Source organism: Berghia stephanieae, chromosome 6, assembly GCF_034508935.2.
Source record: "Berghia stephanieae isolate SIO BIC M18660-M18661 chromosome 6, UCSD_Bste_1.3, whole genome shotgun sequence".
Lineage (NCBI taxonomy): Eukaryota > Metazoa > Mollusca > Gastropoda > Nudibranchia > Aeolidiidae > Berghia > Berghia stephanieae.
Window position 1 is genome coordinate 14,969,219 of NC_088365.1, and position 27,992 is coordinate 14,997,210.

At 35.2% G+C, this 27,992-nt stretch overlaps 1 protein-coding gene across 4 annotated transcripts in view; it reads right to left on the reverse strand.

The window, feature by feature from the left end:
• Positions 1-2: 2 nt before the first annotated feature.
• The window catches only part of LOC144974551 (uncharacterized), a 64,415-nt gene continuing 36,425 nt past the window's right edge, over positions 3-27,992 (reverse strand). For 3 of the 4 annotated variants that reach the window (XM_078917520.1, XM_078917524.1, XM_078917522.1), the window contains 9 exons: positions 21,480-21,610; positions 18,717-18,842; positions 16,303-16,488; positions 15,543-15,711; positions 14,755-14,926; positions 13,969-14,074; positions 12,959-13,160; positions 11,806-12,006; positions 3-5,579 (listed from right to left, as the gene is read on the reverse strand). In XM_078917520.1, coding sequence (XP_078773646.1) covers positions 3,409-5,579; positions 11,806-12,006; positions 12,959-13,160; positions 13,969-14,074; positions 14,755-14,926; positions 15,543-15,711; positions 16,303-16,488; positions 18,717-18,842; positions 21,480-21,610 — 3,464 coding nt within the window. In that variant the 3' untranslated portion in view covers positions 3-3,408. Of the gene's footprint in view, positions 5,580-11,805; positions 12,007-12,958; positions 13,161-13,968; positions 14,075-14,754; positions 14,927-15,542; positions 15,712-16,302; positions 16,489-18,716; positions 18,843-21,479; positions 21,611-22,519; positions 23,833-27,992 lie in introns of those variants that run through there. The other variant, XM_078917521.1, reaches the window with a different exon arrangement.

The following is a 27,992-nucleotide window of genomic DNA, read 5'->3' on the forward strand; positions in this document are numbered from 1 at the left end:
TATTGGCTCTTTTGTCATGTTTATTTACACAAGACTAGAATCACAAATCTCAATAATAACAATGGAGTACAACATTCCAACATAATCTTCATCCATAGCCATATTTACATTTTATACAAGACGTCTACTAGTACTAGGAAAATAAATATTTGCAACAAGCTGTATTTCAAACTTAACACCATTTAATTGCAAACAAATGCCAATATTTTCCCAGTTAAACAATCTAATTAAAATACAAATTCTAATCTATTTCTAACTAAATTCTCTTTTCCCAGTTAAACAATCTAATTAAAATACAAATTCTAATCTATTTCTAACTAAATTCTCTAATTAAAATGCAAACAATCAATATATACCTAACTAAACTCTAATTTGAGTGCAAAGAAATCCAATCTATTCGTACCTAACCACTCTTAATCTTATTATGCAAACAATGACAACCTATTCCTAACAAATCACTCTAAATTAAAATGCAAATGAATAGGGCAACATGGTGGAATAAAGAAAAAGTTGAGCATTTAAATAGCCCAATATCTACTAAGCATGCTCAAAGCAGTTTACAGGGGGTCTCTAAGTCAATAGCAACTCTTAACATGTCGGATGAGACCTAATGCTTATTGGACGATATTACAATTTTTCCCTGACAGAGACAATGTTAACAGCCAGGGACTTATTTTACACATGAGGACAGTGAGAGAGTTTGAGTTAAAAGCCTTTTCCAAGGACTCAACTATGTGCCGTTCAGAGCAGGACTTGAACCGGTTCAAAGGTGAATGCCATACCCTTAGACCACATAGCCACACAAAGTATTAAAGAAACGCAAGATGTCATAGCAAGACAGAATTGCGTATTTGTCCAAACTAGGTTTTGTTGAATTTTCATTTTTCATCAACAAAGAAAAAAGGTAAGAGCCTACAGGTTTTACAAATTTAGTTGTACAACTTGTTGCAAAGATTTCAATTCGCCATGTTATTGCTTGATCTTCCACTAGACTTATTTATACAATCCAATCCCTTCCCGTATAGAAAAAAAAAAAGTTAAAAAAAAACAAAAATTCATATGTACAAATATTTGGCTTCATTAGTAAAATGTCTTCTCATTCAAATGTTGATTGCTCAAATGGAATTCAGCGACATTAATGTTTTGTGTATATTGACTTAGTAATCAGACAGTGAGATTGATGGGGTGGGCTTCAGTAAAATTCTTAGAGGTTTGACAGGCAAAATAATAGGAATTAGTTGCAATGGGCACACATTCCATGAGTTACGTTAATGAATTTAGTCTGTTGGATCGACAGTCGTGATAAGTGATCACCTCTCAGGGTGGCTAATAAGAATGAAAATGCTGTATGATGTCTTTTACTCTGAAACAGATATCATTTTCATTTCCCACCTTTGATAATTACAATCACATTATTATTTCATAGGGTTTGTGCAGAATGACGGTTACTTTTGACATTTATGTCTATCATCATCATCATCATTGCCTTTTTCACCCTGGGTCAGGGTATAGGCCACAGACAAACAGTTTCCATCCTTCTCTATCCTGAGCTAACTTTTTTTTTTATCCCATTCCATTTTTATCTCATTACCACTTCTCTGTATATCAGCTTCTTTAATTCTTATCCATGTTCCTCGTGGCCTTCCCCTTGATCTTCTGCCCTGAAGGTTCCAGTCCAATACTTTCTTTGTTATAGTGGAGTCATTCTTTCTAAGCGTGTGTCCAATCCACCTCCATCGTCTTCTTCCTATTTCCTCTCCCACTGGTTTCTGCTGTGTTCTTTTCCATACTTCTTCATTTTTTATTCTATCCATCCATTTTATTCTGAGTAGCTTTATGTCTATGCACTGAAAAAAAAACCCCGATTTTTATTTAGGCGTATGTTCCAGTAAATGGTTTTCACCCCCCCCCCCCCAAAAAAAAAAAAAAAAAAAGGAGAAAAGACTACGATTAAAAAAAAAAAGTCTATCTTGAAAACTGAACTGAGATAATCAGGCATAAGCTGCGGTGCAGCACCACAAAGCAGATAAACAAGGTTTTGTTTCTTGTTCAAGAACATATGAGAAGCTGACAACAGGTCACAAACCTGGGTCCTCCAATTTTAGTGCAATGCCTTATCCACTCCTCTGAACCAGGAGCGAAGATTCCTGGATTCCACACCAGTAAGAGATATTGTGTGATGGCCTATCAACTACAGTCCATGGCTTATCTAAAGGCAACCACTCTGCATCTGTGAGATACCAAGGCATTGCCCACTGGTGCTAGTTGAAGTAACTGTCTGAAGCTTGCAGAAAGTTGAAAATTGTTCATTGACATAACTGCTGAGTGGTACCATAATGGTTCAATAGATTGGACAATTTAAAAAAAATGATTGATGAGAGAATATAATGTTGTAGTTTAACCATTAGAATGTGCTGCCATTTTGCCCCCAACCTCTATTCTAAGCCCACACTCACATGTCCGGTGCTTTTACTAATGTTAAGTAAAATTTTAATAATAAAAATGGGGATTTCAATATTCCTGCATGCATCAGAGATCTTGTGCAATACAAGCAAGTTGATCGTGAACAACCTATAATGCTATGGATACCATTAAGAAAATAACACTTAGAAGCATAAATCGTCTCAAAAGGGAATGTTGGTTTTGCTATCGTCATAGCGTTTCAATCAAGTTGTGAACTTGGTGTTGTAGATGCCACACTTCAAGGTAAGAAGCAGGATTGGCAAATTTAACCGTCTTTGAAACTCGTGTGATGTATCTTAAACTTTTTGGACCCGATTGCTGATCATACTAATACGGTCAATGTTCTCTCCCATGAGATATGTTTTATATTTCTATTTTCAGCAGTCACAACTAATAATTAAACAATGAGAAAGTATAATGTATGTGAAGGTGGTTTGGCCCGGTCCATTTTATAATTTTGGCTCCGTTACAAATTTGCTTTTGGCAAAATTTTATGAAACTCCAATTGACAATTATGAATTCATCCCACAGTTACCAACATTTCTTAAACCTTGAAATACTAAGTCAATACTAAGGAAAAGAATGAGGTGAAATTAACCTGATTTAACTGCATAACAATAAAGTATAACGGATAGTTGCCAGAAAAGAAAAACAAACCCATTACCCAAGAAATCATTGCAATGACAAGATTGCTGCACACTGACAAAGCACATTTTTATATTTGGCCTGAAAACTTATTTCATATGTTGATTAACTTGATCTCCAACTTATCCACAACTCTGAAATCCTAGGTTTCTAAAGAAGTCTCGCTCTTAAGAATATTTGATTAGTCGGGGTCATTTTAATTGATCGTTATATATGATGTAACAGTTTTCTGGCCAAAATGTGAAAAGATGTTTTATCAAGAGTGCGACAGAAATCGGATACAAGAAACGAATATTTCCATCAGGTGGAGGTGGTCCTAGGCTTGAGGCCTTTGAGCTGTTCTAGTGTTGTGGCAGAGTACAGTCCAAGCTTGAGACCTGTCTTAGCCCTGTTTGCATTAAACAGTTTGACAGGAAAGGGGTTGAACGGCTTCTTGCTTGATTCATTGGTCGAGTGGAACGAGGCTGGAGTCGACAATCGTCTATTGTAAGCTGAGGAATCTCCAGATTTTATAGAGGTTGATTTGGAATTCGTTGGGTCAATTGTTTTAGAGATAAAGTTGTTGCCTTCACTGTCCTTTCTTTGTATGCCATCTGATAATTTCTCTGTATGTTTATTTGAGCTTATGCTTGCCTGAGTGGCGGGCTGTTTGGTGTGATGAGAATGATGCTTTTGTCTTGGAATCATTCCAGATCCAGTCAAATTTTCTGGTATAGGTACAGTGTCTATTAGCCCTGGGGAAGACACAGAACATGATACAGAACGCTGGAAAAATTTTCTCTGTGGTGAAGTGGCTATTACTATATTTGACAATAATATGGGCTCTGGAGTCATAGGAGATGAGGGATCAGAATGTTGGCATTGGTCTTTGGGATTTGATATATCAGAATCAATGGAAAGGGATTGAACAGTTAAGGACGAATCAGTGATTACAGCTGTCTCTGTAGAATTGTCTTGTGACGTGTCAATCTCTATTTTCTCACAGGATTTACGGTATTCTGTTCTCTCAGAATCATTCATAACGGTAATGGCAGTGTTATCTTGGGCTATATCCATACTTGTCTTTGAGGTAGACACATCAACATTTCCCGAATCTTTGTCGGATTGTGAGATTTCACACTGGTTGGATAGAGGAGTTGTGGAAACGGACAAAACAATGTCTTTCTTGAAATTGTCACTTTGGAGATTGATGCTTTGATTTGCGTCAATTCCATCATCCAGACTTGCAGATCTGTCATTGGGCTTTGGTCGTCTCTTGGGGGTGGTGGAAGGGGAGGCAGTGGAAGAACTATCTATACCTGAATCTTCCGGTAAGTGGTCCTGTGGATTCAGGATGGATGGCTGATTGGAAGTTACAGTGTGTGGACCATCCTGTGCATTGATGAAAGTCGGGTTGGCTGTTTGGAAAGGAATGTTATGTTCAGTTGTTGATTCTGTAAATCCAGGTGTTTTATAAGTGGATTGGGGACTGAATATGTCATTGTTTGTATTGTTACTTGTCGGTATGGAAGAAGGTGTGGATACAACACATTCAGGTGATAATGGTGAATTATCATCATCTGTATAAGGCACTTTATGTATGTGTGTAGTTTGTAGTGGCAGGTCTCGATTGTTATCACTACTAGGTGATGTAATTCCTTCTGATATGTCACATTGATCTGTTGGAAGTGAAGGACAGTCACGTGATATACTCCACGAATCTTCTTGTCTGATGTCGTGATCCACTTCATCAAAATGGTCTGCTACCTCAAAGGAGGTTTGCACACTTTTGTCACTGATATTCCCAGGATCTAAAGAGTCAGCACTGTATGCATTCTCAGTATGGGTTACCTCTGAGGACCATGACTCAGAAACATTTTCTATAGTCACTGTTGGGGCAGGTGTAAATTTATCAACCTCTGATGAATTATCAGTGTCTTCGATAAGATTAGGGGTCACATCAACTGATGTCTTTTTGTCATGGGAATCGCAAAGATCATTGTTGGCAATCTTATTTTCTGAAGAGTCTTTATCTGAAGGACCCCCTTCATTGCTTGTGTTTGATGGTGATGAAAAATTGTTTGCATTCTTTTCTGATGATGCCATCCCTGCGTTTGTACTCTTTGGTGTTTGGTCTCCCTGTTTGTTATTTGACCGAGATGACCTCATGCGTTGACTCTTGGAGACAGCCTGGGCATTAGCAACTGCCTGGAGCTGCTTGGACAAGATAGAGGATGTGTTGTGATGAGATGCATGCTGGGAAATACGGGGACCCTGCGTTATGAGCCGATTTTTGGCTGAAGCAGACGGTGGCTTGTTTTTACCCACAAACAAGTGGTTCATGGCGGTAGGAGACTCAATCGAGGGAAGAAGAATTGAGGATGGGAGGGAGGGGACACCCCGACTGCGGGAGGAGTTTGAGGAAGAAGAGGAGAGGGGCTTTTTGGTGGAAGATGATGATGAGATGAGCTGTGCCTTCTTCTGGGACGCTGCTGTTGTTGGAAGAGATAAAAAAAGAAAAAAAATTATGAGAAATTACCAAAATGGCTGCTTTAATACAATAACAAAGAGTTGAGTGACGTCAGTTTCGTTCCTTCAATAGTCTGATATAATTTAGTGAGAAGTAATCACTATTGTGAGCACGACGAAAAATAGAATAGAGAGACAGTGACTGCGACCGGTGACGGTTGGTTTGTAATACTGCATATCTGTGTGGGCAAAAATCCTGTGCAACAGACACATGGATTGGGTCACATCAACCTAGACGAGCTCCGTCACCGGTACAAAACATAACGTCTATGGGGGCCTTTAGATTTGACTTTGTGCTGGATCAGATTTAGTTATTTATGAGTTGCGTTGTAATATTACCCTATATTCTTAAATATCCAATGAAATCATGCCTTTTGACAAGTTATGTACCCATTTGTATATAATATGGGTATGATCTTATGGGAAAAATTCATGATAATAATTTTTAAAACGCTAGATGATTATATTATCTAATGAGAACAAACTGGAGAAGATGTACAAAAATTGTGGATGAATATATCTACTTCATAAATTGGTGAAATCATGAGTCCAATCAAAGTTTTACAACAGGAGGAACGAAGTTGATGTCATTCAGCTCTTTGTTATTATTTTCTGACAGTCTGTTAGTGATAATTTCTGAGTTAATTATATCAATCAAATTATAAACGTTAAAGGGTACACGCAGTTTTGTTTATTGGTATGCTGTATCCTGCAGGTGGTGTTGTGAGCATTTTAGCTAAAAGCATAACATCAATACTATAAACAGATACAGGTTAGAACGTTTCATATATGTATCCGCTGTAAATTAACTTAAATTTAAGGATGCCAAATAAAGTTTTCACGATAGTATGAAACATATTATCAAAACGTCAGGTTCTTTTTATTCATACAGACTAACTCAGATTGATTATTGCTGTTTACGTGTAGGTATATCCAAAGTTACCAAAGAAAGTGCCAATATGAATGCATGTCTGATAAGACAGTATGGAAATGTAGAAATAATTTCTTTTCTGATAGGACGTTGTAAACTTATTGAAATTGAAGAAGTGGTGGGATATTGTGCAAAAATAAAGGAATTTGCCATGGGCTTTAATGTGCTTAATAAAAATAAAATGTGGATGGTGAGATAATTAAAGTCAGGTGGTTTGTATAAGCATAGGTAAATAATGAACCTAAGAAAACAAAATCTTAAAAAGAAAAAAATAAGAAGTTTAAGAAAAAACAAAACAAAAAACATGTAAATAAAAAGAGTAAAAAAAAACAAACAAAAATAAACAGAAAAAAAAAACAACAAAAAACAAAACAAAATCAGCTAACTCGACAAACAAAAATATAAACAAAGAAAGATAAAGCAAAAATGGACTTTTCTGTAATATTGCATAGACCTAGCCATGAGGATAAAGCTAATAGCATGTAGTGCCTGGCGGGTGTGATATTTCAGTCGAACATGAACTAATAATTGAATATATGGATGACTGAATGAGTAAAAAAGTAAATTAATATATAAATAAATGAATAATAAATAAATAAATTTAAATTGATTAAAACATGTAGAAAAAATAAATGACAAAAATTGGTCATGATAGAATAATCATATGAATAAATCAACAAATCATTAAATTAGAAGATTAGTTGAAATAAATGAATGCTAAGACAGAAAATCATTGAATACTTTAAAAATAGGCTTCAATGGTGACGCCTCAAATGTGCAAATTATCTCTTGTAATTGTACTTGATGGTGTGTTTCAAAATCAAAACCTTAAAACCCCAAGTATAAAGTAACAATGCAATTATGAGCGATGGTAAGCAATTATGAATGGTGTAAACTTTAATTTTGGCTAAAGTGCGCAGTCGGCATATAACGTTTAGTGTGTACCTCAAACTGAAAACACTCGTAGACACTGGTCATGTCTGGGGTGGCTAAATAAGGAGGATTACAATAGGGAGGGTTGAGGTTGGTTAAGGTTGGGGTAACAAAAAAAATAATGGATAATGTGGATTAAAGTTATGTTTCATGGTACAAAAATCCTCTTTAACTCTTTCAGCGCCATTGACTGCACCGTGCAGCCAGAGCAGAATCTGTTCTACTGGCTAATGGCTGCACAGTGTGGCCGGTCTTCAAAGGAGAAAACAATAATGTAATTCAATCCTACGTTCTACAAAAGTACTATAAATTGAATCAATGGTATCACTTCTTTCATCAGAACATTCAATTTGAGGGGGGGGGGGGTATTTTAATTGAGATTTTGCGCCAAAATTCGAATGTTGCTTTCTCTTAGCTTGTCATTCTCATGCTGCCTCAATCAGGTGTCAGCTATTTTGTGACGGAACTGCGAATATAGCATCAGTACTGAAAGAGTTAAATTGATGGAAATGTAAATTTTCTCTCCATTTGACTTCTAACCAAGTTAAAATATGTTTTCACCAGAAGAAGAAAACAAAAATCCCCTAAAACAATAGCTAGAATAAATCTTTAATGATTCAGCCATCAAGTGTTTAAAGGGATTCTCTCCATATCAATATGTGACTGACAAAAAGACAGAAATCAGAATGCAGTGATATAAAACATTGAAATATAAATGTTGCTGCTCGAAGTTCAAAGAAATAAATAACAATGTGAAATTGAATGTAAGCTTCACTTTAATATACGAAAACAACGCCACTACCAAATTATCTCATTCGTCTGTAGTGTTTCATTCATCCTGTTTTGTTGATAAAGGGGAAACCCGAAATGTCCAGTTTATCTGTTTTGGTATATTAAATTGAAGCATACATCCAATTTCCCATTGTTATTTATCAAAACATTGAAATGAAATCTACAAAGGGGTCATGTTCACAACATATTGATATGTCGGTCATCTGTTATATTATAATATTATGTGTTCATTTGAGTAAGAGTTTGCTTCAATCTCATCACTTGGATACAGTTCTACAGTTTGTTACAAATGTGTGAGCTCCTACATGAAATGACATTTTGGAATATATTCCTTTTTATTATTCACTAAAAAATAAAATGCTGGTTTAAAAAAAAAAATTATTTTCTAGGCTCAGGGTTGAAAACACATGACATATATAGGAAAGCTCATAAGGACCCAACGGGTCAGCAGAAGAACATAATGGAAAGTGGTACATGGGTTTTGTATAAGGATTGTCATGAATATACAAACATAAAATGAAAAACCATGATCAAAGTTGTATTGGACTATTATTATTAATAATAATAATAATAATAATAATAATAATAATAATAATAATAATAATAATAATAATAATAATAATATGATAATAATAATAATAATAATAATAATAATAATAATAATATGATGATAATAATAATAATAATAATAATAATAATAATAATAATAATAATAATAATAATAATAATAATAATAATAATAATAATAATAATAATAATAATAATATAATAATAATATAATAATAATAATAATAATAATAATAATAATAATAATAATAATAATAATAATATAATAATATAATAATAAAATACTATATAATCACTTCGGGATAGAATGCAAAGAAATCCCACAACAAGAATACATCAAATTAAAGAGAGCAAACATGGAGGCGAGCCTGGCTATTGTAAATTTCATTTTCCTAAATTCGCAAATGTTCTAAATGTCCAACCCTTCCTTCTCCTTTCCCTTAAAAATTGATTTCCATCATCCCCACCCTTTGACCATAATAGTGTCAGACCACCTCGAATTGAAGTGGAAGTTCTTTGGATCAAGATGCTCAGACAAAAAGGTCATCAAACCACTGAAAGATGTTATTTCAATATTTTTTCAGACATAAACAATACTTTTATCAGCAAAAGACGTCTAACTTCTACGTCATGGCACAAGACTTGGATAAGTAAGTAAGTATCAGCCAGGTACTTATTTTACTTTTACACCCAAGTATTGTGAGAAAATGTTAGTAGACAGCCTTTTCCAATGCCCAGCGCAGGGCTCAAAAGCAGAGATCTACAGGTTGGAAGCTGATTGTCATACAAGACCAGAAAGCTGCAAAAAGCTTATTATTTTCCGTAAATATGCATCCATTTTGACACATTCTCACTGTAAGGTTTTCAAGATGGCAAAACTTTCACAACCAAGCACCTGATCAATGCTCTTCCCAAATAGTATAGAGTTGCGATATTTTACTACACATAATAACAATAACATTAATATTATTTTATTTTTACAAATTATATTAAACTGCATGACAACATGGCTGTTTTACGATAAGACCCCATATTTCATCTCTTTCCCCGATGTTTTACTTTTTCTTCATTTAGGGACACTTTTCAAAATGCTCATGTTTTTGATCTTACACGTATCTTTTAGTTTTTCCACGTCTGTTTAACAATAGGATTGATTGTTATACCCAAAAAAATTTGAAGGCGATATCTTGAAAACTTAAAAAAAAAAAAAATTTGAAATTAGGCTAGAAATTCCAGGGCTAGGGCATCTGAGTGCTCAGTCAGTCCCAGGGCTGAAAGACTTAAGGTCAAGAAGGAGACACCAACATATCCAAAAATAATTGAGCTTTATATAGCGCAATATCCACTTAATGTGCTCAAAGCGCTTTACAAGGGATCCCTGGACAACAGCAACATTTAACATGTAGGACGGGACATGCCGCCTGTTAGGCGATATTACAATTTTTCGGACAAAGACAACGCTGTTAACGGTCAGGTACTCGTTTTACACCTGAGTACGGTGAGAGAAAGTGAGTAAAGAGCCTTTTCCAAGGACTCAACTATGCGCCGAGCGCGAGGCTCGAATCCAGGACCTTCCGATCCGAAAGCGAGTGTCATACCACCAGATCACATAGCCGCATAGCCTTTGTTCATTTCCCTAAAATTTATGTCACAATTCAAGGTGATGACCACGAAAAGATAGTTAAAAAGTTGTCATTAGTGGTGCTCAAGGTAAAAATTATGATTCCATAATTTGTTGAACTGTTGAATACAACTCACTTTTCACTTTCTAATGGTGGTTGATTGGCTCATGTTGTAACCTAATTTATTGGCCAGTGTCTGTTATGCTAAGCTCTGAATCTATAAGTCTAAAAAAATACAAACCAAGCAATTTATAACTACACAATGTTGTATTATTTTTTACACAAAAGGTGGATTGTAGCAAATTCATGAGGAGTTAAAAATTACTATCAAAATATTTTATTTCCTTTTTTTCATTTTGAAATTGACAACAGGATAATATTATCCCATCCCTAAACTTCTATCTCCAAAATAGATATATCATAAAAAAAAATGCAAAACAATATTGAACTTAAATCTAGAAAACAGTTATCAAGAATGATAAAATTAAGAGGGGGTGGGGAGGAGAAGGGAGGAGGGTCAGGAAACCAATGTATTTTATATCAATATAGAAATTAGTAATAAAAGGATAACTGGAACAGAAACATTATAGAAATAATAAACCCAAAACAAAGCAGTAAGAAACTCATAACATTTAAGTCCCAAATCCACTTAACATTGCTAAGCTATCAAAAAGCCACCGTTTTAAAAAGTATCAAATAATTAAGCGGGAAGTATCAAAATTTTGCCCATTCCCCAAGGATTGAGATTAACAAGGTTTGACTGTACAAAGAAATGACACGTGCATCAAAATTGAGCACAATAATTATTAAAGAAGTTCATCTTATCTTATAACAATAATGAAAATCAAATCGAGCACCGCCCCAACCCAAATAACCAGGCTCTAGGTGCTCTAGCACAAATTTCCAGGGAATAAAGCCCGGCCCGGGCTGTCTTTGTGTGACGATACAAAATGTGACCTATCCCATCAATCTGGTATTGTCTCATGATGATATAAAGATTTAAAATTAAAACGTTCCAAACCAGCTAATTTAAGCTTTTGAAATTGTGAGAGACAATAATCCCAATAATAATAAATGGCGGTAGATCTATATATATTACGAACTCAAGTATTATAAGTTGAGATTTAAATTGAACCTTTTGCATCAGATTCTTCCCAATAAAATACCATTTTGAGATTATTGGTCACATTAAATATAGTAATTGGAAATACACTTCTGTAAAACTATAAGTTTGCTTTAACAAAACCATTATGCCGAGCCTGATTAAAAAAAACAACAAAACAAACAAAGTACAAAAAAAAACCACAACGAAATAAATAATAAACAAATAATGTCACCACATACCAGCAATAATAATGTGAGCCTGCTGCTGCCTTTCCTTCAACCTCTGGTACTGAAGCTTCAGACTGTTGATGTCCGTGGACATCCTCTCCATCTGCATGTCTCCTCCTCCACTACCCCTGCGGCTACCGCTGGGATCCAAACCAGGGCCGTAGACTCCTGGACCAAGTACTGATATGTCCGAAGAGGATGCTGACATTTCACCTAATAATATAATAAAATACATAAAAATGTTCATTTATATAGTACATTTCTATGAACTGTTTTTTGTTTTTTTGTTTTTAGGGTTTTACGGCGTTTGCAACACATTAAGGTCATATAAGCGCCAGTTTCCATGAACTAACGATACTGAATGTGCTTCCAAAATGCTTCATTTATGTCCTAGCAGGCCAGAATAAGGAATCTAATTCCCATTTTATACATTACAAGTTGCCTCATAGCCGCTATTTCCATACTAGCACACTTCAATGCTTATAACTAGGTACTAATTTACACCTGAGTTTAATGGAGTAATGTGTGCAAAGTGATTTTCTCAAACACACAACACCAGGCAAGAGTTTTGTTATCCATCTGATAACCGGCATGTCAAGACACCAAACTGCTGACTCATCTATAAAACAATAAAAGATGAAAGTGCAATGTCTTATTCACTCTGCCCCCCCCCCCCCCCCCCCCATTTTCCCCCTTTTCCTTCATCTCTTATGTTTGTAAAATTGTCATTATCTTGAGTTTTACGGTCAGAATGTTAAACGTATCATCGTCTTGAATGACATAAGACCATTTATTTGATAACAATGTTGGTGGTCATTTTCTGTGATAATAAAAAAAATAAAATTAACTATTAGTGGAAATTGGAAGGAATGTCTTGTGTTTCAATAACAATAACAGTGAAGATATTCATCCTTCATGGAATATGTATTTTAAAAAGTAATTTTTAAACTATTTTGTGTTAAATCACAAAAGACCATTTTAACTAACTGGACAACAATGTGTACATCATTTTCTATGTTAATAATAATTAAAAAATTAATAATAAGAAGTGGAAGGAATATCTTTGTTTCAATAACAATAACAGTGAAGATATTCATCCTTCATGGAATATGTTTTAAAAAAGTAATTTTGAATTCATTTTGTGGCAATGATAGCAAATACTCACCAGGCATACAAGCCATTGCTGTTACATCATCATCATCCATGTCATCATCATCACTGTACAGCATGGCCTTGATCAGGCTACGACCTCCAACCTTCCTGACCCCGCTGGATGTGCTGGGGGTCAAAGGTCTAATGTTATAGGTGTATTTCTCACGTAGCTCATTGAGATGTGGAAAAGGGAAATCACCTAGGTTGTATATGGACTGGAAAACACGAATTGTTACATGCTTCGTAAATTTAATCATTACCATTATAGATGAGATATTATATACCTATTGAATATTAAGTATCAATGAAGTTTGATGGCAAAATACCAAAGTTGAGTTTTATTTATCTTTGTTTTTAAGCCGGAAATGCTAGCAATATAATAAAAATCATATTTTCTTTTCAAAGATTTGTGTCATCTAATAGGGAAATAATTTTTAAAAAGTAATATAACTCCTTATTTAAATCTCGGAAAAGGTTGAGATAACACAAAAAACAACCCAGAGCATTACTGCAAAGTGAGGAAAAGAGGTTGTTTTTTCTCAAGTAAAATACTGAGGTGCTGGGAGCAGGGATTGGCCAAAAGCAGTCCTCATCATGCTGTTAGCACAATAACATCTCAAAAAGCCTCCTCATATTTCTAGTAATAGTTGCAAAAGGTTGTAACTTTCTCTCATAACTATTGACAATTAAGTATCAAGGAAGATTGATCGAAGAATATCAACTAGCAGCGTGGCATAACTCGACTGTCCATGATGAAACCAACACTGAACCTAAGCAATGAAAAGAGATAGAGGGGAGGGGGAGGGAGCAGTGTGGCTCAGCGGTATGGTCTTTGCTTCATATCCAAAAGATACCGGGTTCGACTACCCGCCTCGTTGTTTGGCCTTGAGCAAGTCACCTTGCCCTAGCTCACTTTGCGGCGCTGCATAGCAGCTGACGCCTGGGTTATTCCAGTCTTCCCGCCTTGGGATAGACCCTAAAGACAAATTTCCCTTTGGGGATGATAAAGGGAATTTCAAATACCTTGATAATAGAGTCCCCATCCATAACGGACCCCTCCATAATGCTGGTAGATAACTCCCCCATCACGCTGTAAAACTCGTCGGCACTTGATACACCCAGGATACGTCTGAAAATGATAATTAATTGGGTAAAAATTAGCATTTCTGTCTAATGAATAATGAGATCTCCTGTCTCATGTCTTCATGTTTCAAGTTTATGCATAAAAATTATGACAAAAATGAATATAACAGCTTAAAAAAAGAACAAACTACCAAACATAGAACGTTTTGGGCTCAAAACCATTCTTCAGCCACAGAACCCCACCTGTAAAAACGTTAATACATCACTTAAAATCCAGACAGAGAAATAGTTGGCACATTTTGTCCGTGTTAAGTATTTTGTTCTCTTTCAAGAATTTTTGTTTATTACTTTTTATAGTCCCCAGCTTTTCGCAGATTAGTATCATTTTGACTTAGGGAAACATTATGAGCATTTACCAATTTTTCAAAAAATGGATTAAGATTTAAAAAAAAACAACAGATTTTTGGAAGGCATGAGTAAAAAAAATAACTGCTAGTATATTTAACTCACTCAATCCTAGAGATTTTTGCTACTTTTCAAAATTGGAGAAAAAATGTATTAAAATTTAATCTAGCCTGACGGGCATTATTTCTACTGGATCTGTGCTACATGTAACAGAAAACTAATTTTGCACTGTTGTATAGCCAGTCTTTGAAAAAAAAAAAAAAAAGAGTGAGAATTGAGTTTCCATTTCGTTTTTTTTTTTTGTTGTTTTTTTTTACTTACTTGGATAGTTTCCCCCAGATACAAAGTGCTGTTCTCAACAGTATCTCAGAACCCTCAAGAAGTACAGAGTCCCAGACCCTAAGTACAGCACTGACAGGGAGGCAGGTTGCAAACAGTGTAAGAAACCACTGCATAGTAAACACATTGGTTAGAGGTGGCTCATAGCATGCGCCTGAGGAGGAAAAGGGAAAAGATGATAAAGTGAGATAACAAATATATTTGTAGGCTATGAAGATTTTTTTTTTTTCCTTATTGCAATACACGCATATAATAAATAACTTTTTAATTATACCAAAAGATACGAAATTAAAATGTGCCTTGCCTACTGCCTTAAATACAAACAATAAATTGATCAAAAAGTCTTTTGCATCAAAGAGATATAATAATGGCCTAATCAGCGATTTATATAACTTGCAGGATTTATCATTCCCCGGCTAAAATTAAGGGACCCAATTTCAATTTCAAACAAAGGAATCACTAATTTGGAATCCTTCTTGTGTTAACAATGCCTGTGTCCAAGGGTTTGTTCAAACTTGAGTCAAGTGGGGTTTTGCGTGTAAAGTATATTACCCATGGACATGAGTCGTGGCTTGCTGTCATTGTGATCTAGTAACTCATTGTTCATGCTAAGCATTGCTTGACTTTGTTATAAGTCACCACCTGAGCCATTAACAGCACATAATGTATATCATCTCTCATATTCTTGTTCATCATCTAAGTCTCATCCCTCTTGTCTTGTCATTAAGTTGCAACTCCATGCATTGAAGATAAATGTGACCATCTCTTACCTGTCCTAACATCTTGTGCTTGCAGTTGTAATCTGTCAAGGTGTTTGGACAGTCTGGGGTATGTGATAGCAAGGAGATCACGGAAGACAGCCATATCCACAGACAGGGCACGAAGGTTGTTGGCAAAGTAGCTCTCCGGCAAAACACTGTCTATCAGGAAAATCATAACCTGGGGACACACAGAAAAAGTGTTTGATTCCACGACCGTCTATTTGTGACTCATTGTCTAAAAATGGTTTTATGTCGGGGTGGGCTATATGATGAAATTGGAATTCAAAGTCAAAAAATGAAACTTCTGTGAAGTTTTATTAAGAAGGATGAGTATTGGCGTGGAAAATATACATACATTTGCTATTTTCTAGTCTTTTAGCAATAACTTCACTTTTTGGATCAAGCTTCAATCCGACAGAATACAAATTAGTGGCAGTAAGACACATTCAATCATGGTCCTTGATAGCCTTGCCAAATAAATGCTCGAGGCAGGCAAAAATAAAAGTAAATGAAACCTCAGAAAATTCTATTTGTCTCTGAAAGAAGCGAATCATCTTTAAAAACTTAACACCCCCCTCCCCTCCTGCCACCCCCACCCCCCTCCCCAAACTAAAAAACAAACAAAACAAAAACAAACCCAAAAGAATCCCCCCCCCCCCCCAAAAAAAAAAAAAGCCAATGAAAAAAAAAACAAATAGAAAAAAAAACAACAACAAAACAACCCCCCACCCCCCCAAAAAAAATACAGAGACAAGCACCCAAGGTCTACCTTGAGAGCGTCATCTTCCTTCCTATCCATGACATTGAGCAGGAGAGCGGCGATAACGTTGAACCCCTGGCAATAACCGACTCTTTTGTTCCACCTGGCATAGGCCAATAGCACACGCTTGAGTATGGCACGATCCTCTACATTGTCATCACCACTAAAATTGCTACAGCCTGTGCGGTGCAGATCCTGGGGAAACCAGAGAAACAAATGAGATGGATAAAAGTTATAACTTCATATTAACTCACTCAGTCCTGGAGATTTTTGCTTCTTTTCAAAATTGGAAGAAAAATGTGTGTATTAAAAATGAGCATGTTCATAGATATTCTTATTCAATTATCATTAACATGTAAAAACTAAAAACATTAGCTTTGAGACTTCTACGCCTATAATTGGTCTCAGAAAAATGTAATAAATAAGCATGGGGTAAAAGTAACCCGGGAAAACTATGGATATAGTCGGTGTTAGGATTGAGTGAGTTAATCAGATGGTCTAAGAACACCTTGTTACATATTTAAAAAATAATATACCACCAGTTAAGAGCATTCAAAAGGAATTTATTATTGACGTCCATTGAGAATGGTTAGAGACTGAACAGGTAAAATTATAGCAGAATTTTGCTGTCTATAATATGAGTCACTCTACACACGTCACCCACTCAACTCAGGTGTGAATGAGTACCTTGCAGTAGAAAGACAAAAATGCGCATAACAAAGACTAAAGACTCTATGAAATGGAAATCAGGTTCCATATGGTTTGAAAAGGAAATAGATGAAGAATTCTAAAGCGCATGAAAAGTGGTGAAATTGTTGATGAAAATATAGTGCCGGGTGGTTAAGGCATTGTACTGTGACCCGGAAGGTCCTGGGTTCGAGCCCCGCTTCAGGCACTTTAGTTGTTTTTTCCTTGAGCACGATTATTAACCCCCAATTTGCTCACTTGGACAACATGGGTGATTCCTGTTGACATCAGACATCTTGCTTGACGAATTATCTATATTCCTTCGTGGATTGCCGAGGCGACGGTGATGTCGTGGCGGAAGGCATAATTTTATTATATATATATATATATATATATATATATATATATATATATATATATATATATATATATATATATATTCCACGTTCAACAAAATGAAATGAATGTATTTAATAATATTTTATCATTAGATGTCATCATGGCTAATAGCCACTGATCAATGATTTAGTAGTTATCGAGCCCGAGCGAGTTGTAGAAACATCAATTTGAAACTTATCATTAGTTTAAGTCTGCTTCTAATGAAAGTGTTAACCGCACTATTACAACTTCTTATTTATAAATGTACTGATAAAAAGAAAGATTATACGGATAGTGCCAATATGAAAAGTTATGCAGTAGCTTGGAGCATACTTAAAATTAACACGTTCAAAATGAATTGACTAGTATATAACACATTTAAAATGAATTGATTAAATAAAAACAAAAGTCTGCCCCCCCCCCCAATCCTCTAAATAATTCAATTAATACATTTAACTGAAATTTTTTTTTTTTTAAATTGATCTCTATGTCCACTAAATGTGCTCAAATCGCTTTACAAGAAGCTATTCAGCCTGGGGTTGTTCTTTTATTTATATTCTTGTTCAATAGAACGCAATAGCGTTTCTTATTAATATCTGCTGATAAAATAATATTTTTGAGTGGGTGGAAGGATTCAATGACAAAAATCTATCGACATTGTGAGGCATACTTTTATCGTGCATAATAAATATTGATGAGGGTTAGAGAGAATCAGATAGTAACACCAAATACTTCTGTCAACTCAACCTCAGAATGTCAAGGTCGTTTTCAAGAGAACCTTTGAATTATTATGTACTGAACAATACTTATTGTTTCTGTTTTCAATAAAAAACGAACGCACAAAATCATACACTAATACATTTTATATATAAACAAACCATAAACATATATACATCCACATATTATATATATATATTATATATATATGTATATATATATATATATATATATATATATATATATATATATATATATATATATATATATGTATATATATATATATATATATATATATATATATATATATATATATATATATATATATATATATAATAAAAGCAAAAACCATGAAATTATAGTGCTCAACTTTTTGATAAAAGGAGCTATTTATAAACATTTTAAGTATAATTATTATTACTCCTACAGATCTGTTTCTTGTCACTTCCCGTAGATTGTCCCAGTGACAAGAAACAGATCTGTAGGAGTAATAATAATTATACTTAAAATGTTATATATATAAGAGATAGAGAGAAAGAGAGAGAGGGGGTGGAGAGAGAGAGAGAGAGAGAGAGAGAGAGAGAGAGAGAGAGAGAGAGAGAGAGGGGGGGGGTGTGAAGAGAATCTTTTGGTTGTTTTACCTTCACAATCTGCATGCCCAGTTTGTCGTCATCGGGGTTGCTACGTTCATTGAACACAAATCGAACTGTCTTGTCCCAATTGATCCTCAGTTGTACCAGATAATGGTCAGCGAGACTCAGCCATACCTGGTAGATATAGTTACAATGAAATCATAGTTTTTAAAAACCAAAAAAAACCCCAACAAAACACACAAAAAAAACAACAAAAAAAACTAGAGCACAATATCCACTAGTAGTATCGTTCGGCTACACTTCTATGTTCAAGGTATCAATCCAGGTTCGGAAGTCATCATCACATTTAATTTGTTGATGGTTTCAAATCCCCCTTCCAGTTTTGTCTCTGGGCAATCTACAATATCCACTAAAGTGCTTCAACCGCTTTACAAGGGATCCCTAGCCAACAACAACACTTAACATGTATGACTAGATATGACGCCTGTTAGGCGATATTACAAATTATTTCCGACAGAGACAATGATGTGAACGACCAGATACTCATTTTATTCCTGAGTATGCTGAGAGTAAAGAGTATTTTCCAAGGACTCAACTATGCGCCGATTAGAGCGTGTCTCGAACCCTAGATCTTCCGGTCCGAACGCGAGAGTCATATCACTAGACCAATTAGCAGTGATTTGGTAACTTGATTGGTGGGTAAATTTAATAGATGGGTGGATGGATGAATGGATGGAAGGAAGGATAGATTTAAGGGTGGATGGATGGATGTTTGAATGAATGGATGGATATATAAACAGATGAATGGATTGATGGTTAGAAAGAAGTATTGGTGGACGGATGGGGTTGATTGCAAGGTCTCAACATTGCCATTCAACAAGACTTCACTTTATTAGAAGAGAAAGAGGGATGAAGACATAAGAAAATGGTTTCTCGCATCTCTGTATTTTTGTATAAACCTTCTCTTATAATAATTTTTAATTATGTTATGGTGAGTGGACATATAATAGTCTACCACGAACAATAAAAAAAGAGGTTAAACCATGACAATAATCTTTTTAAATGTGGATAAGCTCTAGATATAGAAAACGCCACTGTTTTAATTACTATCGAATTTAATGCACCATTTATGTGGGCAAGAACCCGAAACGGCAGAGCATCAAGTTGAACGGTGTGTTGTGACGATGCTACCGGGCGGGTTCGCGACGGTGCACGAATGCGGACCGGACTTTGCTGACTGGGTCGATCGTCATAACAAAGCAGTGTGGGAACCATAAGAAGCTGCAGCCATTTATCGATATATCGCTCGACATTAAAATAACAAGAATTCAAAGATAACTGATCATCCGGCGGAGCAAGAATGCAAATAAAAGATGAATCACTCCCAGAATATAATATGGGCAACAGGTGTCACATGAGTCAATGTCAGTAGGATATATCCAGTGGTGAGATGACACACAACAAACGATGGATGACACACTGGTTACGTATGGCCTACGGGTAGCAAGTTAAATAAACCAGCTCAGTGCCGTGGTCTGGAAAAACAAAACATGTATTTAACAATTTGGCCAGAAAACTCCTCCTTCAAATATCGATCGATATAAATGACCCTCATCTTGGCAAAAACTCTCAAGCCTGGGACTTCGCGTAGTCCCACGTACGAGAGTTTTGCCAAAATGAAAGTCATTTAAATCGATGGATATTTGAAGGATGAGTTGTCTGGCCAAATATTTGAATACACGTTTTCCCAAAGTACGACAGCTAAGTGGTTAAAGACAAAAAAAAAAAAAATAATACAACAAAAAAAAAAAAACCAAAAAAAAAAAAAAAAAACCGTTGCTCTCTTGAAAGATATTAAATTTCCTGCAGAAAATTGATATCATTTTATTTTACTTCGGATGTCAGTCGATTTCAGTTTTGCCTGATTCATAAAAACTAATGTCTATAATATGAGACCGACGTGTACTTAATTTGTAGGTCTGATGACCCAATTCCTTATGGGCTCATTGTTGTAAAAGAAACCTCAAAATATGACGCAAAATATTGTCCATGTTAAACTAGGCCCATATGTGAGTTCGGATGTCAGACTTGCATATAATATTAATTATTATGTAGAGGTGTATGCGACCCATGGCCTCAATTTGATGTTACTGTCAGGGTGAACCAGATGGTGACAAGTGAGTTTACAGTACGAGTATTATTTCGATAAATAGAAGCAGGATATTTCATTTTGTTTGGTTTGGTTTGATATAAGTTAATGATTTTGCAGACCAGGATAGTCATTCTTCTTCTCTAAAAAAACAAACAAACCAACACTCAGTTTATTTTTACAATGAAGTAAATTAAAATAATCTGCTACCTATATAGTTTCACCTCTATGTAATACCAGTATGAAGCGGTGGGTCATAAATGTTCATAAAAGTAGAATGGTATTAAAGGGCATTATTTCCCTGTTTTATTATAATTGTAAAAAATATTTTTAAATTTTTTAAAATTTTTATTTTGCTTACAAATGACGGTCATAGTTTGTCCTTGTCACAACAGCATCATTTGTGATACAGAAAATGCTTGATATATCGCCAAGTAACATATCATTGATAAGAATGGTTTGTATCATTATAATGATATAACTATTAGTTAGATATACGTATAGTTATACTCCCCAAAGATCGCGGTATAACCAGGTTTCAGTGTACACGAGAAAACACAATCCGATATCACTTCGTGTCATCCAAATTAATACAAAAGTTGCATAATAATATAAAAGCAAAAGCTAACCTATCTCTTCCTCTGTCAGGCTTTATCTCCTACCTTTTTCCTGAACTCTGCCGGGATCCCCATGGGCAGACGACACACAGCTCTCATGGCGTCCTTCCATTGGTCGAATGCAGACGGTTGTCCTTGAGGGGGTTGAATGCTGAATCTCATTCTAGTGTCGATCTCTGTGGGATACACAAATAAAAAGAGATCAACGTCAAACAAGAACAAATAATTGCATTCAATTTAAACGGTAATAAGCTAGACGCAGATTTTGCAGGTCTAAAAATGAAGACAAATATTATGGGTTTGTTAAACATTGTTGTAATGTTGCGTTGGTGTGTGAGTATTTCAATTACAACAATGAGCCTAAACTTTTTTGGATTATTAGACCTGGAAATAACTATACGTCGGTAATACGCAATTACTTCAGCAAATTTAAGTTACAGAAAACAGGAAAAATAATGCCCCATATGCCTCATGGATCTGAATGACTACTTCTGACTCCAAGTCCAAGTCGCTCACATGTAATACGGTAGCCCTGCGTATTTACAACACTTCACGAAGGTGCGGGATGCATTAATATCAAATTTGACAGAACTGAGATAAACTAATCCTTTCTGAAGGCACTGAAGAAAAAAGTGAATATTTGCAGACCATTCGCTAGGCCAAAGTCTACAACTCGTTACTGTTAGAAATCCTGGGATGCAACTCTCATTTTTTTTAAAAAATGGAATTGTTTACAGAATACAGAGAACAAACTTAAACGATCACGGGAAAAATACCAGTATGCAATAACAAATATTGCAACAGTTTGACAAATCTCAATCGTTAAGAACCATACCAAAAATCATTAGATATATTGCAGATTCGTTCCTTCGAAGAATAATTTAGGCTACATCTGAAAAAATCTTGGATTTGATGGTTAAAAATATAAAATTCTATTCTCTCCTCATACATTTGAATTCAACACATCAATGATTCAAGCAACGACTGGTGTATAAGCAAAACATCGTCATTAAAAAGTTAAACCATGTTAGATGTAGACATCATTCGAAAACTCTTTCACACTGGTACATATTTATTGCACTCACCGACACGGGAAGAGCTTGACCTCGTCCGACTTGTAGAACGAACATTACTCATATCTGGACTTAACTAAAATGGTTACACAGTCAGGGCCAATCAAGCAACATTTCTAAAATAGCCAACCCAATGGGAAGGGTGACCAATTATTGCAACATTATATGAAATACACGGAAATACGACAGGAATAAAATTGGAAGCCATTTCTGATGGTGTAAGATATACATCTGAGAAATATGGGGAAAAGCACCATATTAAACTTTACAAGAAATCTGCAGGAGAAGGCACCATATTATCCATTACAAGAAATTTCACAAATTTTCGCATCATATTATATTTTACAAACATTCTTTTTTTGAGATAGTATTCTGTCCAACAATGTTCCAATTATTTGATTCGCCCAAAATAGACTAGGCGTGGTACCAAATTTCAGAACGGCTGGGTGGACGACAGTATCCGGTATAAATGGTCCAATTATAGAAATCCGAGGAGAAGGTGAGGTAGAGGAATGTAGTCCAGAATTTAGCAGACTCACAATAATACCGCCGGACAAACCATGGGGCCCGGATAAAGAAGACCTCCAAAAAACCGAGCCAGATGAAAGATGTTGCGACCCTATGTTCCACCAGGAATCAAGAGGCTTGAATCCTGTCAAGTCAATAATACCATCAAGAATCACCCCATCCTGATCAAGATCAATACATTACCGGTAACTTTTTAAAAAAAATGATGTGATTTCAATATTCCAGCTCTGGTGTCAACAGACAACTTGGGTAGTCAACAGGGGTAAATCTGACATCTCTCTTTCACCTCTTCAGGCTCATGTTCAAGTAGTAACCCACATGCCTAACTCCAACATTTAAAATAATATACTATACTCGGTTGTGTTTGATCAAAAGCAAAATCATAATCATAATATCTTGATTCAAGATCCAACTTTTGGTCAACACGTAACGTCGACAACTTTGAGTCAATTGAATAAATCAATCAACTGAAATGAATAATCACTAAACTTCAAATAAAACTTTTCTCCTCATCGCTGATGAGCTATCGTCCGTAATTGAGAGATAGAATTATTATCACAATAATGTCGTCGATTCCTGTCAAAATCAGTTATGATTAAGATTGATAAATTAAGTTTTTAAAAAATGAAATCCAAAAGAATATTTTATTAGAAATCAGCATCATCTTATACACAGAAATGATGACGGAAATCATCCATGTTGTATTGTGACAATTGTGACAATACACACGATAACCATCGGTAACAGTATGATGGGATGGATGGTTTCTACAGATGAATGACAACAGATGACTAAACGATAGATTGGTGGATGAGTGATATTTGATTATACCCTATCGGGTTACAAAGACAGCTGTACCAGTACTATAACACTAACCAACCCATACAAACACGCGCGCGCGCACACGCACACAACTAACAAACACACACACACACACACACACAGAGAGATGCTCTAATACCTTGGTAGAGAATAGAATAATAATTACCGTTATTTTTTAGCTGTTAACTTGTGTAATCAACCGTGGAAGCGACTTATGCAAAAAATAGATACTTTCCGTTATGACAAAACTTGTCTCAATTGTCAATTGCCTACCTGCATGCAAGATTTGTTATTTTATTTTTGTTTTAAGTAACCTGGTAGGTGACTATGATCGCAAAAGCTGAGCCCAGCGTTGAGTCCCTGAGTAAAGCATTTTACATACATTACCAAACTCCAATCAGTTATAAATGTTTAACTAGCTATTGTTTAACTAGCTATAAGCAGTGATGACTATTGTAAGAATGTCCGTAAAAGGGCGTCCAACATGTAACTGGTACTGTATGAAATGGAACACTTTGTGCAATATGGTATATTTGGAGAGAGAATAAAGCACCGTGAGGAGTATTGATCAAACATGGCGAATCCATGACAATAGGCTATATATAATAATGGTCATAATAAATTACCTTCTCCCTTTTCTTTAGAGACAAAATCTAATACGCTGCTCACGTTAAAACGTAAAATAAATAATAATGTGAAATTGAATGTAAGCTTCAATTTAGTTACAAAAACAGATCAAATGAACGTTTCGGATTTCCCCTTTATCAACAAAACAGGATGAATGAAACACCACAGATGAATGAGATGATGTGGTAGTGGCGTAGTTAAGATGAATGGATCTGTTTTTGTAACTAAATTGAAGCTTACATTCAATTTCACATTATCATTTATTTCTTCGAGCTTCGAGCAGCAACATTTACTTTACGTTAAAACGTATGAATTTGGCCTTTGCTTCACCATTAAACATTTTCTGCACCTTAAGCCCTCTTTAATCTCATCGAATTACTTTCGCTGTGCCTACATTCACGACTGGTAATCATTTTACCGTGTTTTAAAATGCTTTTGAGCATTGTTGTATATGCTAGACGCTATAAAAGGCTCCTTATCTCCTTATTATTATTATTATTATTATCATCATCATCATCATCATCATCATCATCATCATCATCATCATCATCATCATCAATACTACTATTATTGTTATCATCACCACCCTCATCATCATTATCACCATAATCATTATTGCTATTGTTGTTGTTGTAATCATCATAATCAAAATCATAATCATCGTCATCATCTTCATCATCATCACCATCATTAAAGCGCAACATGAACTGAAGGTACCGCTCAAATACAATCTATTTTTCATAGATACTGCCTTTATACTAACGCTGTTCTCTGCTAAGAACGATCTCCCTTGATGTCACGCTAAAAAGCCGTAAAGTGAGAGCCACATCAAAACATTTCACTCACGCACACGCTATAGCCTAGTCCTCGTGGTTACGTCTATCTCATCTATACGGCACGTGCTGTGACACAATAAAATTATGATAAATGATTAATTGCCGTCAGTGTGTTTGTGTGTGCGCGCGTGTGTGCGTATATATATATATATATATATGTGTGTGTGTGTGTGTTTGCGTACGGGTACCTATATGTGAACCTATTTATTGTGTGTACACATGTTAGTATTTCTTAGTAAACGTGTGCACGCCTACCTTTAGAATAGTCAAATTACACGTATGAACGTCTGAGTTCTGAAGAAGAGATATTATAACTGTATGTCGTTTTGGGCAGTTGAAACACCACCGACGACCGACTAAAAACATAAACAAATCAAAAATCAAACAAACACACAAACAATGAGCAAAAAACAAAAAAAAAACAAAAACAAAAACAAAAAAAAAACAACAAAAAAAAAAAAACACAAAAACTTTAAAACAACAAACAGAAAAATAACCCAACCCCCCCCCCCCCCCCCCAAAAAAAAAAAAAAAAAAAGAAAAAACAAACCAAAATAATGAACAAAACGAGTAGACTATAAAGAAAAAAAAAAACATGACAAAATATCAATAACAAAAAAGAAAAAAAAAAAGAAAGAAATATTTTATTTGTCAATTTGATTAGCATTCTTTAAATTATTTACTAATATTCACGATTTTGACAGCGTCTTCATAAATTATTATATTAAGATAGATATCAATCTTTTTTTTTTTTTTTTTTTTTTTTTACAAAGTTGGATATCTTTTGAGATGCTCAGCATGTGTGGGGGTTCAATAAAAAAAAAAAAAGCGTCCATCTCCTCACTCGGGCATTGTGATCGGTCATTTGACGTTTTGAATCGCCATTGTTGAAAACAGTAAGATAAAAAATCCATATGACCATTATTATGAGGCATTTCCACGAATTCAGAATGTTAATTTAGTCCCCCGCAAGCCTTTTATGCGTTGTTTTTTGTACAAGCCCTTACTATTTCCTGTATGGTCTACAACAGAGGTATCTATTCACACTTGAGTCGAATGAGGCAATGTGTTGAAAGTGCCTTATCCAAAGACAAAGCGTCTTTGAGATCATCGTATCACACATCGGCTCACTAAACGCGTTCCACATTCTTTGATTTTGTCACAAGCAGAGAAACCGTACCGTTAAGCCATCGGTGCAACAATAAAATAACAGAATACGATAGAGAACACAAAGTTCCTTTTTTTGGAATGAACAAAGTATTATCATCATCATCATCATCATCATCATCATCATCATCATCATCATCATCATCATCATCATCATCATCTCTATTATAAGTATCATCATTTTCATCATCATCATCAACATCTTTATTATTAGTACCATCATCATCACCATCTCTATTATTAGTATCATCATCATCATCATCATCATCATCATCATCATCATCATCATCATCATCATCATCATCATCATCATCAACATCATCATTACAGGTTTTGATTAACATCGAACCCAAACCGCTTGTAACGACTTCGGATGGCCACAATTATGTAGGCGTGGTGATCACGAGGCTGACAGCATTGAGCTAATTTATCTGCCCGTGTAATTTCCAGTGGAATCAACATTGTGTCGGAAATAAAAGATGGTTATTAATTACGTTGTCACGGTAACGCCAAACGGAAACAACAGACGCCAGTACTGCCTGACTATGACAAAACATCTTTTTATTTTCATTTTGGTTCCAATTTGTGTGTGTGTGTGTGTGTGTGTGTGTGTGTGTGTTGTGTGTGTGTGTATGTGTGTCCTTCACCATACATGAGCATAATATTAGCAGGTCTGATGACCGCACGCAATTATGGACTTGATTTAACATTGTTGTAATGATCAATATTTTTCGTTGATTTGAGAGTGTTTTCATTCCACCAATGAGCCCATTACAATTTGAGTTGTCAGACCTGTAAATAACTATACATCGACTCAAATCAATATCGGTAAATTAATATGGCCAACTACTTTCTAAAAAAAAAAACGTATCAAACCGGAGACTTCTTTGCAGTTAGATTTAAGAATTGAGGACAAGTTGACTATTACTGTTATTATAAATAATAATAAAAAAAGATGTTTTGTTAGTGTTTGAGAGAATGAATGCCTCACAATCGTATTGATTGATAGCGGCGGTCAGTTGTCTTGTTATATACATTTATCATGCCGTGGTCACATTGTGTTAATTCGTCACGATAACCCTTGGCGGTAGCATATGAAATGACTGATCCTCTGACGCAAATCCCCCCCCCCCCCCCCCCTTCCTTCATTTCCTCAAATACTCCATCTTGTTTTGTTTGTTTTTAAGGGTTTTACGCCGCTTGCAACACATTTAGGTTATATCAGCGCCAGTAAAAAGGAAGAAAATGGGATAGTAAAAAGTTCTGGAATTACAATTAAAGCCCCCAAGAAAAAGTAAGACAAAAGAGGAACTAGGATCAATTAGGGATCAGATGTAGAATCCAAGAGCATACCACCAATGTACTTAGTTTGAGATCACCTATAAGTTTCATCCGGACACAAGCACAAAATCCAACAAAGAGGAATACACTGAAATGCTTACATTATACATTAAAAATAACAAATATAATAATACATAACAGAGAGATGATTTACAAGGAAAAAA